This window comes from Branchiostoma floridae, chromosome 6 (genome assembly GCF_000003815.2).
Source record: "Branchiostoma floridae strain S238N-H82 chromosome 6, Bfl_VNyyK, whole genome shotgun sequence".
NCBI classification, from domain to species: Eukaryota; Metazoa; Chordata; class Leptocardii; order Amphioxiformes; family Branchiostomatidae; genus Branchiostoma; species Branchiostoma floridae.
The window spans coordinates 24,114,362-24,129,448 of NC_049984.1; the positions used below are offsets into that span (position 1 = coordinate 24,114,362).

Genomic DNA, 15,087 nt, shown 5'->3' on the forward strand with positions numbered 1-15,087 from the left:
GCCAGCTTCCGGCCCTTGCCACACAGCATATTCAGTGGTGGCAAGGGGGATGGGGAATGACAAAGGTTCCCGCTCTGGCTCTTGCCAAAAGTGGTAAGAGGGAGCCTGGTGGATGCCTGTGAATGAAATATTTGTTGCCAGCTTCCGGCCCTTGCCACACGGCACATTCAGTGGTGGCAAGGGGGATGGGGAATGACAAAGGTTCCCGCTCCGGCTCTTGCCAAAGGACAAGAGGGAGCCTGGTGGAGGCTCAGTGATTGGGAGCCATGTAGATTTATGAATCATGTTTTGTTAATATTAATTCATCCTTTGGACTTGTTTTTAGAATTTGTGTAGATGTTATACCAAATGTCACTGGTTTGACTTCTATATGATGGCTTTAATTTCATTCATGTCAATCCTTTTTGATCCTGTCAGTTGTACCTTTTCATTTGCAAGTACAAGTTGTGTATATGTATTTATTATACCTCTGTTGCAATATTCCTTTATCATTCAAAAGCATTGTGCATTAACATTTTGAAGTGTCCACAAATGTGTAAAACAAAGATTGACATGTCTCTGTTTTTTTTTCAGCAGTAAGAACATTGTGCTCATGACACACAGCAGGTAGGGCCTGTTTTCTTGTCGCTAGACTTGCATGTACATGTAGGTGTAGACTGTAGAGACAGGTGCAGAATTGGGATCGAAGAGAAGATTTATGTGTAACACAAACACATTGTTATCTTCTGGCAACAATATGTATACTTTCCAAATCAATGGTATAATTATTTCATCAAATATTTGATTGATGTCTGCCTTGAAATGCCAAATCTCACTCTCCTGTTTGCATTGTTAAGATGTGACCTCTAGAGAAGAAAACAATTGGTCCATGAGAAGCTGTATTTGGAGGAGGCACACAGATTTTGTCCCAGGCAGCAACAGATTGATGGAAGATTGCAAATAGTTGTGGAAATGTGTACTGTTTCCAAATCTGCCTATAGTTTGATATTTCTGCTTTGCATTGAAATTCTAACCTCCCTGTTTCTGTCCTCCATACCCCTCTACAGAAGAGAAGCAGAGCTTGGCCTTTGACTGTATGTGGAAGAAGCAGACTGACTTGATTCCAACCAGCCAGAAAAGGACACGTAGATATTGATCGCAACCGATTCTGAAAAGATATATTTTGACGGAATTGTAATTTTCTGCGAATAAGATCTAGTATGTAGTTTGCTATTTTTCCAGATTAACTTTTAACAATGTAAAAACGTAAGCTCAAATTACATTGTATTTACATTAAGTCAATCAGATTGTGAGAGCAGACAAGTGTAAAATTGCAATTTTGTGAAAGTAAAACTGTAAAAATTGAAAGTTTTTTTTTTCATTCTTACTGTTTGCTGTCTGTGTGTGTGTATGTGTGTGTGTTTGTAAGAGAGAGAAGAGATAATCATTCTGAACTTCATCCCACTTGCTATCCAACATGCCATCACCATTTTTTTTAATACAAGAAGACCAGAGACTTCATCATTGTCAAGACATGAATACCAAAATTGCAAAGGCCCTGGAGGTATATATCACAGGCATTTCCATACAAAATTTTGTTCCAATACCATGGCAATACAGAGGGGCCAAAAATGATACTAAAAATGGCCAAAAATTAATCCTCTTGAAGTGATGTATGCCAAAAATGTTTCGTTCTACCGTGCATATGTCGAGGGCACCCTTATACCAAATTCCATGTTATTCTGTTGTAATACCAGACCACAGATATCTCCATTTTGGAATGTTGATTTTTTTCCATATGTGTGATTGTGGAAGAACATTGTTGCATCGGCAGAGGGGCGGAGTGAAAATGGTGCATTTGCTCATAAGTAAATGTCGGCCTTTCTTGTCGTTCATTTCGAGAAGTTACTGTTAGAATGTTCGATTTCCGCACAGGGGTGATTTGGAACAGTTCAATTTTGCATGGGAACGGGTATGGCTGAAATATGCTGTATTTGCTCTGAAGCAAATGTCGGCCTTTCTAGTTGTATTTTTTTTCTGAGGGTAATGCCATTATCTAGTACCTACATGTACAAGTCATACATAACCCTTCACAAATATCTGGATGCAACAACATTCAAAAATCATGTTCACTGCTCAAATTTTTGTTGCACAAAAGTGCATAATACTAATTGCACCCAGTATTTTGAACCATGAATAAAGTAAGCTATCTCATATTTAATCTAGTGACCATGTCAGTCTTTAGACTTGTAGCTTGGTCTGTAAGTTGTTTGAAATGTTCATTTGTTTGAAAGTTTGATCGCTAAGTGATTGTACTTTCCCAGGCTGAACCAGGAGTATCAGCGCTGCTTCCACAAGACTCGACAGAAGCTTCAGAAGATGCCCAATGAGAAACAGTTTGACTTCAGCGAGATGTACATCTTTGGGAAGTTTGACACCTTCGTGCGGAGGCTGGACAAGATCCTGGACATGTTTGAGACCATGAACACTTACTCCAGACTGGCCGACTGCAAGATCGAAGGCATGGAGAGCTTTGCCAGCAGACTGACGGTATGTACTTAGTTCTAAATTTTGAAACGGGAGCAAAAGCTCTATTGTCAAATTTTGTCCCATAGAATCAATCTAAGACTTTCTCAAATACTGAACGTAGAGTTGCAAACGTTCCGAAATAATTTCTGGTTTTGTCAGCCCATCTTTTATGAGACATCATATTGATTCTAAATTTTTTGTGTCACAGGTATATACCACAGATTAGCCTTGGCACCATCTAAAAAGTAGTACGCTCTGGCGTTCATTTATATGTCAGTCGCATGTATGTACATATATGTATGTACAGTCGATTCTAGCTCTGACATTCATTAAACACTTTATATATCGCTTCTCTGCTGGACCTCTGGGATTCCGGACCACATTAACATCTGGAATTGTCCAAATTTTGGATGCAGGCGCTGATTGGTCCCTACACTTGAGCAATTAATGGAATGTATTCAAAACATCGAGCAGATTAAAATGGGACTGAGCAGAGCACTTTGGACTAATGCTTGTAGCCTTTCACAGACTACACCTATATATCAGATATTTTGTGAAAATGTATATTGAAAGGTAATTAATATGTAGAATGCAATTAGATGTCTCCAGGAACAAAGTCAATTCTGGAGAATTCTGCAGAATTCTGGGAACTGAGCCAGAGTTCTGGAGAATTCTGGAACATGAGCCAGAATTCTGCAGAATTCTGGGAGCCTGAGCCAGAATTCTGCAGAATTCTGGGAACCTGAGCCAGAATTCTGCAGAATTCTGGGAACCTGAGCCAGAATTCTGCAGAATTCTGGGAACCTGAGCCAGAATTCTGCAGAATTCTGGGAACCTGAGCCAGAATTCTGCAGAATTCTGGGAACCTGAGCCAGAATTCTGCAGAATTCTGGGAACCTGAGCCAGAATTCTGGGAACCTGAGCCAGAATTCTGGGAACCTTTGTTCCTGGAGACATCTAATTGCATTCTACATTACCTTTCAATATACATTTTCACAAAATATCTGATATATAGGTGTAGTCTGTGAAAGGCTACAAGCATTAGTCCAAAGTGCTCTGCTCAGTCCCATTTTAATCTGCTCGATGTTTCAAGTGCTTGTTCAAACAGGCCTTCCATCCGCTAGCTTGTGGGAGGCCTGTTGTCATCAAACGAATGCTCTAGAACCTATTCCTTACTTCACTCATTTAACTAAGTAAACATTAGCACCAGACGGTTTGAATGTGCAGGTCTCCAGACGGAGACCGAACATAGGAGCGAACTACTACCTGGATGGTACCCAGGCTAACCACAGATGCTATGCAGGGCTCAAAGTTAACTATGTCCCGATGTCCCGGGGCCACTAAAATTTAGGCCAGGACAACTGAAAAATCTTTTTGGGACACTTTTGGGACAATAGGAAAATAATCAACGAATCAACATCAGAATGTCCGATCTCCCCGCGCCTGCGGTTGTCAGGCGTGCGTACTCTGACTTACAGTTGTTGTAATACATAATTTCTGAAAATAGGGTTGGGACAGTCCATCCTCACTTCGGGACAGTTGAAATTTATTTTTGGGACAATGCTGGGACAGTAGGGAAAAAAGTTAATTTTGAGGCCTGCTATGGTTACAGGTAATGGTTACCAAACCAGACGTTTTTCTATGTTTAGTTGGATTAAATTTTGAGTGGACTAACCTAAGTTTCTACTTAAAAAGGTGCTTGTTGCTGGTATGAAGAAGAAGCCGTATAACATGCTGGACCAGAGGAAGGCTGACTATGACCAGGACTACGATGAGTTTAAGACAAACATAGCTGAGATCCACTCCGGCATCAGGCAGTTCATGGACAGTACCTTTGACAGGCTCACCAACACACAGAGGGCCTTACAACTGCTGAGGAAATATGAGAGGTGAATCATGATTCGTCTTTGTAACACAAAGTCAACTGTCCAGTTCTCTGAATTACATAATACTACAGAATGATCTGTTTATTAGGTCAAATTTCTCAAACCTTGAAATCTATGAAGTCTTTGCCATGATCACAATGATTTGAATCTTTGTATTACTATACATTTGTAATGGGCTTTATATGCTGCCCTGAGATTTGAGTTCTGCACCTTCTTTCTAATGAGATTTATCACCCTTAAGCTTTGTATGACATAAATTACTGTAGTTTAAATCAACCAATCTTCCAATTGCTTCTCTCTGAAACTCTTACATTACTCTAAACCAAATTCTTACTATAGACTGCTGTTAACTAAAAGATAATGTTGCCTGAAAAAGTAATTTTGGGCCAAAAAAAAATGGCCATGTCATTTCTTCTTGACCTTTTTCTCATCCTATTTTTGTGTGTTGCTCAACAGGCTCGGGATACCTGACCTTGACATTGAAGAGAAGTATGCCAAGATCCTGCAGAACTTTGGGAAAGACATTGAGAAGACGTCCAAGATCTACAGTCAACAGAAGGCTGACCCACCTGTGGCCAGGGACATGCCTCCCATTGCAGGTAGGATCAATCCGCTAGAAAAACATTTTGTATTGTCTTAACCGGTAGCAGCCTCACAGTCGAGCCATTAAGAACTGATGTACATGTAGCGGCATTGTTTGGCACAATTGGTAAGGTGTTTGACCCAGAGGTACAGGGTTCAAAACCTCTGATTTGTCCCGATGTTGTGCCCTTGACACTTTACATGACTTTCCTCACTTCACTCAGGTAAACATGAGTGCCTATAGCTTTTGTTAGGGCCATCCCTAGGATAGGACGTTAAATGGAGGTCCTGTGTTTGAGGAGAGTCACACCTTGAGCACATTAAAGATCCCACTACACTTATCAAAAACCTACAAACTGTTTAATGGCCGCACATGGGGCAATTACTGTATCAGTTGTATTGAGGTCACCTGAGTGGCGCCGAATGGCAGCTCACTCCAGACCCTTGCGATTTAGTCCCGCCTATTGCATGTAAGCTCCTCGCAATTAAGCCCCAGGCTGCAAAGAGTACTCTCCAAGCAGATGTTAGGCTCCGGCTGTTTTGTTTTTTTTTTTAAATCAGGTTCGTAGGGCCTGATGTTACCATCATGGTGATGAAGAGCGGCCCATAGCGATAACTGCAGCAGCATAAGTAGCTCCCTAAGTCAGAAACATCAAGCTTAAGCAAGCTTGACTTCACTGACTCAATAGGCGAAGCAGGGGTTACGAGGCTGCTCGGGAAATTCCCTACCCCATTTTGGCCAGAATGGTTTGATCCGCCACATCGCACCACCGCACATGTGGCGGGTTCTTTTACGTGCTCGAGGTGTGGCTCTCCCCTCACCCGGGACCTCCATTTAACGTCCTATCCGAGGGACGACTCATTTTCACTTGAGTAAAGTGAGGAAAGTCGTGTAAAGTGCCTTTCCCAAGGGCACAAGACCGGCAACACGGCAGGCGGATTCGAACCGGCGACCTCTCAGTCACGGGCCGAATACACTACCACTGTGCTACGCGGCCCCACTAAAAATTTTAGTCATTTTTATCTTGCTGTGTCAAAACCTAACTGGCTGGCGTACTTCAAGAAAAATGACAATTTAAAATAGAAAGCCCGATAAAAACAACTAAAAATGTTTAAAAAACGGCCAGAGCCTAACCTCTGCTTGGAGAGTAGCAAAGAGAGAGTAGTCAGCCTACCCTATAACCCAAACAAACTGTTCCCCACAGGGAAGATCTCGTGGGCCCGTCAGCTGTTCCGCAGGATGCAGGAGCCCATGGAGATGTTCCAGGACCACCCCACCGTCCTGCAGACTCCCGAGGGGAAGAGGATCATCAGGAACTACAACAAGGTGGCCAAGGTGCTGCTGGAGTTCGAGGTGTTGTACCACAGGGCATGGATGAGACAGGTAGGTACAAGGCAGAGGGGGTAATGGTACAATTTAAGTCTCACAAACATGCAAATGAGGCCAAGGTGCTGCTGGAGTTCGAGGTGTTGTACCACAGGGCCTGGATGAGACAGGTAGGTACAAGGCAGAGGGGGTAATGGTACAATTTAAGTCTCACAAACATGCAAATGAGGCCAAGGTGCTGCTGGAGTTCGAGGTGTTGTACCACAGGGCCTGGATGAGACAGGTAGGTACAAGGCAGAGAGGGGTAAGGGTACAATTTGAGTCTCACAAACATGCAAATAAGGTCATAGGTTCTGCTGGAGTTCGAGGTGTTGTACCACAGGGCCTGGATGAGACAGGTAGGTAAAGAGAGAGGGGTAAGGGTACAATTTGAGTCTCACAAACATGCAAATAAGGTCATAGGTTCTGCTGGAGTTCGAGGTGTTGTACCACAGGGCCTGGATGAGACAGGTAGGTACAAGGTAGAGGGAGTAATGACATCTCATTTACATGATTGAGAGACTTCAATGGCAAAAGGTAGAGGGGGTAAGGGTACAATTTAAGTCTGACGAACAAGCAAATAAGATCACATTTGCATGTTCGTGAGACCTAAATGATAAAAGGTAGAGAGGGTAAGGGTACCATTTAAATCTTAAGTCATGCAATTGGTTAGCTTGGCCTGGGTCTAAAATGGCCCTGATGGCTGTTGAGTTGATTATAAAATTATTGTATGGATGACATCCTCAGGGAATGCCAAAACTGATGAAAGCATCCATGCATCCATTGAAATAAAAATAAAAAATTGGCCCCCAAAAAATGTTTCCTTTTGTTTTCATATCTTCTTCTTTGACCTTGAAATTGACATTGACATTTAGTATATGCTGTCCGATATATATTTAGCTACAGCATGTATTTGCTCCTTTTACAGCTGCTGTGTACAATTTATGGTCCAAAACTTTTTTTATTTTCAGAAATGGCCAAATATTGATGCATGCTTGAAAGTCATCCATATAAAATGAACATGGCCTCATGAATAAAAAAGGAAATTTAAAAAAACCTCTCCTATGCACAGGTGGATGCCATGAAGGCAGGACTTGCCGCCTCTCTCATCGTTAGGCATCCTGAAACCAACGAGCTCTTCGTAAACTTTGACCCGTCAATCCTGACCCTGATCAAGGAGGCGGAGTGCATGGCCAGGCTCGGTCTGGAGGTGCCGCACGCAGCCAAGGGGCTCCGACAGAAGCAAGGACACTTCAAGGAGCTGTACAACAAGCTACAGGTACTTACAACTTGCAAGCTGTCTAAACAAAGTCCTTATTATCATGATATTGTGAGATTTTGTATAGTAGTAGTAGTACATTGTAGTAGTAGTAGTAGTAGTAGAAGTAGTAGAAGTAGTAGAAGACTTAGGCGCGATCTACACACAGTTTTTCCCGATATCGGCGAGCCTACTACCTCTCGCCGACAGCTTTTTTTCAGCGTCTAGATGCAACTATAATATCGCCATTACTATATCGGGAAAATTTCTCCCGAATGGTCAGGACCATTCGTAAGCCATCTAACGATACCTTACCGATACCTTAGCAGGGGTCCCCGACATGTTCCGCGCGCGTGTAGATGCTCCGCGAATTCGCGAAGCTCATTAGCATATAACTACAGTTAACGCGGGCTCATTAGCATATAACGCGGGAACAGCGGCATATTAGGGCGGGAGAGCAAGATGGCGGAGTGAAAAGCTGGGCGCTCCCGTTGCACATGGAGCCATGCAGAAACCGCCTTTCTTATAAGTGTATGGTCGGAGGAGGAGATCCCAAAAGGACGCGGGATTCCTTGGTACACCCCGGTGTACAGGCTCTCCACCCTCTGCCACAATTAGGGCAGCGAGAAAGAACGCTGCGTTCACTCTAGCCGGCCGCTGTTGTCTCTCCCTGTATCTCAATCGCCTCCTGCGCCCTACCCTTGCATGGCGTCTCATGTTTAAGATCACGCGCATGAGATACAGAAAGAACATTACCTGATTGATAACGAGTGGAAAAGCTACCGGCATTCCTGCCATTTTGAAATCCGCGGGATGTGTCACCAGAGGTCAAAAGGGGTCACGAATGTTCCGCGCCGCGGGTATTCCGCGCTACGAGCGGATATCCCGCGCTACCATTTGCAAAATGTGTTTAGATGCGCCCCGATATCGGCCCCGCCAATATCAGCGGATGCGGCTATATCGGGAAAAAATGTGTCTAGATCGGGCCTTAGTAGTAGTAGTAGTAGTAGTAGTAGTAAGTACATTGTAGTAGTAGTAGTAGTATCCATCAAACTTTATACATGTACAGTGACTAGTCTTAGATAAATGTATCTTGTTTACATTTACATCTACAACAGGAGATGATCAAAAAGTTCAAGGAAAACATTGATGAAACAAAGGTGTCAGTATGAACACTATGTTGCCTTTTGGGGACTTTGGAAAAGCACTTTAAGTCTTACCTTTTGACAGCATATCCACTTTAGACATCTATTTCCTTGTGAACCCTTGTGGTGTAATAAGTGTCCTGTCAAAGGATTCTCATAGGAACAGAAATCCTTGTATATGATGCCTGTCATGATGGAATATATGCTAACCACAGTGCACAATGCAATAGGGGTGAAATAAAGCACGGGTGTAGTGTTTATCCCTCTCCATTTTTATTTTCCAATTGGAATTTTTCAGCATGAAGGTGGCACTCTCTAATTCATTTTTTGTTAACAGCACTTTTGTAACTGTTGTTGTTTATAGTGGCAGCAAGTTTTGTTGCTCTATCTGTAGCAGGGTGTATTTTTAAAGGGAGGGGTTGCTAGCACTACCCTCTTATTGTGCTTGAAGCACCTCCTTGAACAAGTGATGTCACCAGCAGTTCTAAGCTCTGATTGGTTCATGACAGAAGAAGAACACACCAACAAAAGCAATATGTTTTCACATCGGGAAAGATAAGGCCATATATATTTAATTTGTTGGTTCACGGATTTTTAAAAAAATGATAGAAAATTTGCTTTAATGGAAAAAAGACAGCCAGAGGAACAGGTTTATGCCTTGTTGCACTCAGTTTTTTGGAGTGAATACAGTCACATTCAAGTTATCCTCCCTGCCCTATGCTTTTAAGAATTCAAAAGAGAACCAAGGAAACAGTTGGCATGGCCTTATAAGACAATACATCTGTACCCACAGCTGATGCTTGAGGAGAACAATCGAGTGAGAGGACAGGTCCCTTCAGCCTTCCAGGAGCTGATCAAGCCTCACCTGGCCAAGGTGGACCGGATCCTGGAGCCAGGGCTGACCATGCTGTCATGGACATCCATCAACATTGATGCCTACATTGAGGATGTGTATGCTGGGATAGGTTTGTTTTTTATACGTCTTCATATACAAAATTAGACATGAAAGTGAAAGATTCCTACATCGAGGATGTGTATGCTGGAATAGGTTAAACTTTGTATCTTATATACCTTCATATACAAAATTAGACATGAAAGTGAAAGATTCCTACATCGAGGACGTATATGCTGGAATAGGTTTGTATTTTACATACCTTCCATAGTCAAGTCATATACATGAAAGTGAAAATGATCTCAATACAGTTAACTGAAGAGTTCCAGTCCACTAGTCCGATTGTCCTGGGCATGTGAAAGTGCCCATCGGACAAGTGCTTGACGATCAGGCAAGTAATATTTTTCCCTTAGTGAGATTTTGATATATTTGTTGCTTATCATAGTCATATCATCAAGGCTCAAGCATTCATCAACACATCAAATAGTGCTAATAACAGAAGAATTCCATTGATGGCAGTGAAAATATATACTGCACAAAATGCTACTTAAATTTTGGGCAAGTGAAAAGTTAGTTTGGGCATGTAAATCTTTTATGTTCTTGCCCGATAGGAAAAGTGAGTTTCAGAAAACTTGTTAAACTCTGGAGTTGTTCTTCCACGGACAGAGAAGACAAACCTTTTGTACAGTATTTACAGCTTCATTTAACCAGGGCTTAACGTCCTGTCCTAAGGAACAGAAAGTGAATGTTGTTCAGCACCAGGGACAGGGATGGATTACAGGAAAGATAACAGAAAGTGAATGTTATTCAGCACCAGGGACAGGGATAGATTACAGGGAAAATAACATCAAGTGAATGTTGTTCAGCACCAGGGACAGGGATAGATTACAGGGAAAATAACACAAAGTGAATGTTGTTCAGCACCAGGGACAGGGATAGATTACAGGGAAAATAACATCAAGTGAATGTTGTTCAGCACCAGGGACAGGGTTAGATTACAGGGGAAGATAACAATGTGAAAGTTGTTCAGCACTAGGGACAGGGATAGATTACAGGGAAAATAAGACAAAGTGAATGTTGTTCAGCACCAGGGATAGGGATAGATTACAGGAAAAATAACAAAGAAAATGTTTTTCAGCACTAGGAACAGGGATAGATTACAGGGAAAATAAGACAAAGTGAAAGTTGTTCAGCACCAGGAACAGGGATAGATTACAGGGAAAATAAGACAAAGTGAATGTTGTTCAGCGCCAGGGACAGGGATAGATTACAGGGAAAATACCACAAAATGAATGTTGTTCAGCACCAGGGACAGGGATAGATTATAGGGAAAACTAACACAAAGTGAATGTTGTTCAGGACTAGGGACAGGGATAAATTACAGGGAAAATAACACAAGTGAATGTTGTTCAGCACCAGGGACAGGGATAGATCATAGGGAAAATAACAAAGTGAATGTTGTTCAGCACCAGGGACAGGGATAGATTACAGGGAAAATAACAAAGTAAATGTTGTTCAGCACCAGGGACAGGGATAGATTATAGGGAAAATAACAAAGTAAATGTTGTTCAGCACCAGGGACAGGGATAGATTACAGGGAAAATAACCGCAAGTGAATGTTGTTCAGCACCAGGGACTCATCGGATAGATTACAGGGGAAGATAACAAAGTGAAAGTTGTTCAGCACCAGGGACAGGGATAGATTACAGGGAAAATAACCGCAAGTGAATGTTGTTCAGCACCGGGGACAGGGATAGATTACAGGGAAAATAACCGCAAGTGAATGTTGTTCAGCACCAGGGACAGGGATAGATTACAGGAAAGATAACAAAGTGAAAGTTGTTCAGCACCAGGGACAGGGATAGAGTACAGGGGAAAATAACACAAGTGAATGTTGTTCAGCACCAGGGACAGGGATAGATTACAGGGGAAGATAACAATGTGAATGTTGTTCAGCACCAGGGACAGGACCAGATTGCAGGGAACTTGGTCTGAATATAATTCAACACCTGAGAAGGAGATTGAAAAATACTTTCTTTGATTTGTGTAAGGCTAAATTCCAAGTCCTTAGAATTCTCAATGAAAAAAATTGCTTGAAAATAAGGACTACCATTTACAAGACAGTCTGACTAATAAGCTTTGGTGCCAATGTTTGATTGTCAATTACTCATTTCTAGAAATTTTATAACTTTGGTTTAACTCATACTTAGAATCCCCTTGCTTCCCTGTTTGCTGTAGGAACCCTTGAGTTGTTGATCACCCGTGTGAATGACATCTCCGCCTACCGTATCGATGCGGTACTGCAAGAAATGGCCACCACAGTCCTGTGTGAGCTGCCTGAGGAGGAGGCCTGGACAATAGAGCACTTCTTGGAAAGGACCCAGGTAATGAAAATGTTAGACAAGAGATTCTAACAGTTGAGATTATCGTGATCTATTCTGCTGGATCATTATGTCCAACTTTACCTATTGTTCATATCTGTGTCTACACACAGTGTTACATCAGTTCTGTTATATCTGGGTCTTGATAATGTTTTTATATTAGCTGTTCTGCACCAGGTGATGTTTTGGGTTATCACATTCATATAGGCTTCTACATTCATCACACAGGCTTCCATGGAATAATTCCAAATGCACTTTGTGTGCACCGCTGTTTAAAAAAATTCAATACTGGATTTGGATGTTGAAATTGCTGTGGTTAAAATTTTTGCTTGATGACAGCAAATTTTCTCAAACTCTGGTACATTTTGCATTGAAATGTGTGTTTCCTCTCACCTATCACTCCCGTGTGATAACAGTAGAGCCACATGTGATAACCTAAGTTATCACTAGATCCAATATACCCATATCTAATATTATTACTGTAACAGCACAGGTATAACATACAAAGATACCTGTGTGTAAGGCATTGTGTAAGGCATGATGAAAATTTTCTAAAAGTCTTTAAAGGATGAAGGTAGGCATATCATAAAGAATGTTTTTTCTTCTCTATTCCTCAGGAGTTGTGTTCCAAAGGAGCGGCCACCCTCCAGTCTAAGAGCCAGCTGGTGGAGGAGGCGGCTAATGAGTTGATTGACATGCTGCTGGGGGAGGAGGAGGAGCAGGAGGAAGAGCAAGATGAGGAGGAGGCTGAGGAAGAAGGTACAATGATTATTTTTGTTACTGATTAGGGGTGGGTACCGGTACATCGGTACAATGTACCATTACAAAACCTTTTTTTTCTTGAAAAAGCTGGACCCCAAAAAATAGGTGGACTGGATTTTGGACCGAGTGGAAATTTACCAAAATTTATCGCCGGGTTGTTTACACATTTTGGCACTTACCGGTTCAAGAAAATAACAAGAGTAAAGTAGAGTACAGTTTATAGTCATTTCAGCCAAGTTTCTACAATCAAACTTACAGAGTCAACATGAAGACAGGATTTTAAAATGACAGTGGGAGTTGAATACTCTACCAAGAGCTACGGGTTTGTCCAGTCGGCCGTCAATTGGGTCAACAGCTATCTGACAGATAGAACACAGGCTGTCAGTGTTAACGGTGGAGTCTCATCACACAGGAAATGCTTGAGTGGTGTTCCACAGGGGAGTTGCTTGGGGCCATTACTTTTTTGTATATATACCAATGATTTACCCACTGCTATAACTCACTGTAACATAGAGTTATTTATTTATTTATTTATTTGTTCAGCTGTTTACAAACAGCCAGGGTTGCCCAACATAGAGTTATATGCTGATGACTCCACTCCTTCCGCTTCTGGCCCAAATGTCTCTATGATACAAAACACACTTCAGGCCGAACTTAACCATATATGGGACTGGGTACAAGCAAACAAATTAGTATTAAATGTGGAGAAAACAAAATCGATTTTGATGGGAAGTCGCCACAGATTAAGGAGCAACCCAGAGTTACAGCTTTCTTTGAATGGCAAAAGGATTGAACAAGTATTTCAAGCAAAACTACTTGGTTTCATTATAGATCAGTACTTAACATGGACACAGCAAGCAGACAAAGTCCTGAACAGGATGACTGGTTCACTAGCAATGCTTAAGAGATCTAGACATCTGATTGTGGATGGACCGCTAAAGATGGTGACGCAGGCACTAGTGCTATCCCATCTGGATTATTGTGCTTGCTTGTTATCTGCCTGCCCTCAGACCTCCTTGAACAAGCTACAGATTCTGCAAAATAGGGCAGCTAGACTAATTCTTAATGCGCGCTATAATGAGAACATTGATTATATGCATAGTAAACTACAATGGCCAACAGTTAAAGAAAGATTGTACACAGGCACTCTTTCTATGTTCAACAAGCTATTAGTATCTAAGGAACCTAGAGCTATGTATAGCAGATTAGAAAACATTAGTAGCAGACATGAGCACAGCACTCGTCTTGCGACAAGTGGTGGTTTTAGATTACCTAAGCCAAGAACTGCGGCCTTGACAAGGACCTTCTTGTATAGATGCACCAAGTCATATAACACTTTCCCACCACAAATGAAAGCAACCTCACCTTCCATTTTCAAAACACACATTGTGAATTGGATCCGGACAAAAATCAACACAAACAAACCCTTGCAGGATTGGTGGTAGACGAATTTGTATGTTGATATGATGTAGATAATTGACTTGTGTTGTGGATATTTTCTTTGTTAATTACACCCATTTGGTTATTTTATTTATGGTTTCAACGATTGATGTTTTGTTACTTATGACCTCTGACCCCTCCTCATTACTTCTGTTTACTGAGTTTATGTTACATTTTTGTAATCAGTTCACTTCAGTTTTTCTTATGTCATACAGTATACATGTACTTTTGTTGACTTTATGTTATTTGATGGTTTTAATTTGTAATGTTGATGGACGACTCCAGGAAGAATAGAGTTATGATAATAATTGTAACTCTAATTGGAGATCGAAATAAACAAACAAACAAACAAACAAACCAAATAGATTCATTTAAAGGGTTAATGCCCCGGCCCGAGGTGTATATGGTGAGATAATCCCTGGTCCGCACCTGACCAGGGATTATCTCACCATATACACAGAGGATAAGGCGGGGCATTAACGTTATTATCATATAGCCTACACAAACTGACCCATTAAGCAACAAATTCGATTCCTTTATAATACATACATCCTTTATTCAAGACTTCCAAGGCTTGACATAATGACAAATTCCCTTCTGCTGGGGCAAGTGTGTTGCTATTCAATCCTAAGTTATAGTTGTACATATTCAATAAATTTGAAGGAATGTGAACAGTAATAATGTTTGGATTAACTCTAACATGGACTGCACACTGTACAAAGCATTCCTTTCTGCTGACGCATGACGCCGTAACACGTAGATTCAGGCCAGGCAGGTGGGTATCGCTCCCCTGATTGGTCAGAGTGAATCGACACCGGCACCGGTGTCGATTTGCATCAACACTGGTGCCGGTGTCGATGCAAATCG

The 15,087-nt window shown here is 41.7% G+C and overlaps 1 protein-coding gene and 1 long non-coding RNA gene across 2 annotated transcripts in view; both read left to right on the forward strand.

The window, feature by feature from the left end:
- Positions 1-15,087, forward strand: part of LOC118418226 (dynein heavy chain 5, axonemal-like) — a 111,516-nt gene that overhangs the window by 33,562 nt on the left and 62,867 nt on the right. The window contains 8 exon segments of the mRNA XM_035824069.1: positions 2,304-2,529; positions 4,204-4,397; positions 4,851-4,993; positions 6,182-6,360; positions 7,415-7,621; positions 9,539-9,710; positions 11,876-12,021; positions 12,636-12,777. Of these exon segments, the coding sequence (XP_035679962.1) occupies positions 2,304-2,529; positions 4,204-4,397; positions 4,851-4,993; positions 6,182-6,360; positions 7,415-7,621; positions 9,539-9,710; positions 11,876-12,021; positions 12,636-12,777 (1,409 nt within the window).
- Positions 290-1,347, forward strand: LOC118418039. Its single transcript, XR_004831429.1, has 2 exons — positions 290-606; positions 1,047-1,347. It is a non-coding gene; the product is annotated as an uncharacterized LOC118418039 (long non-coding RNA).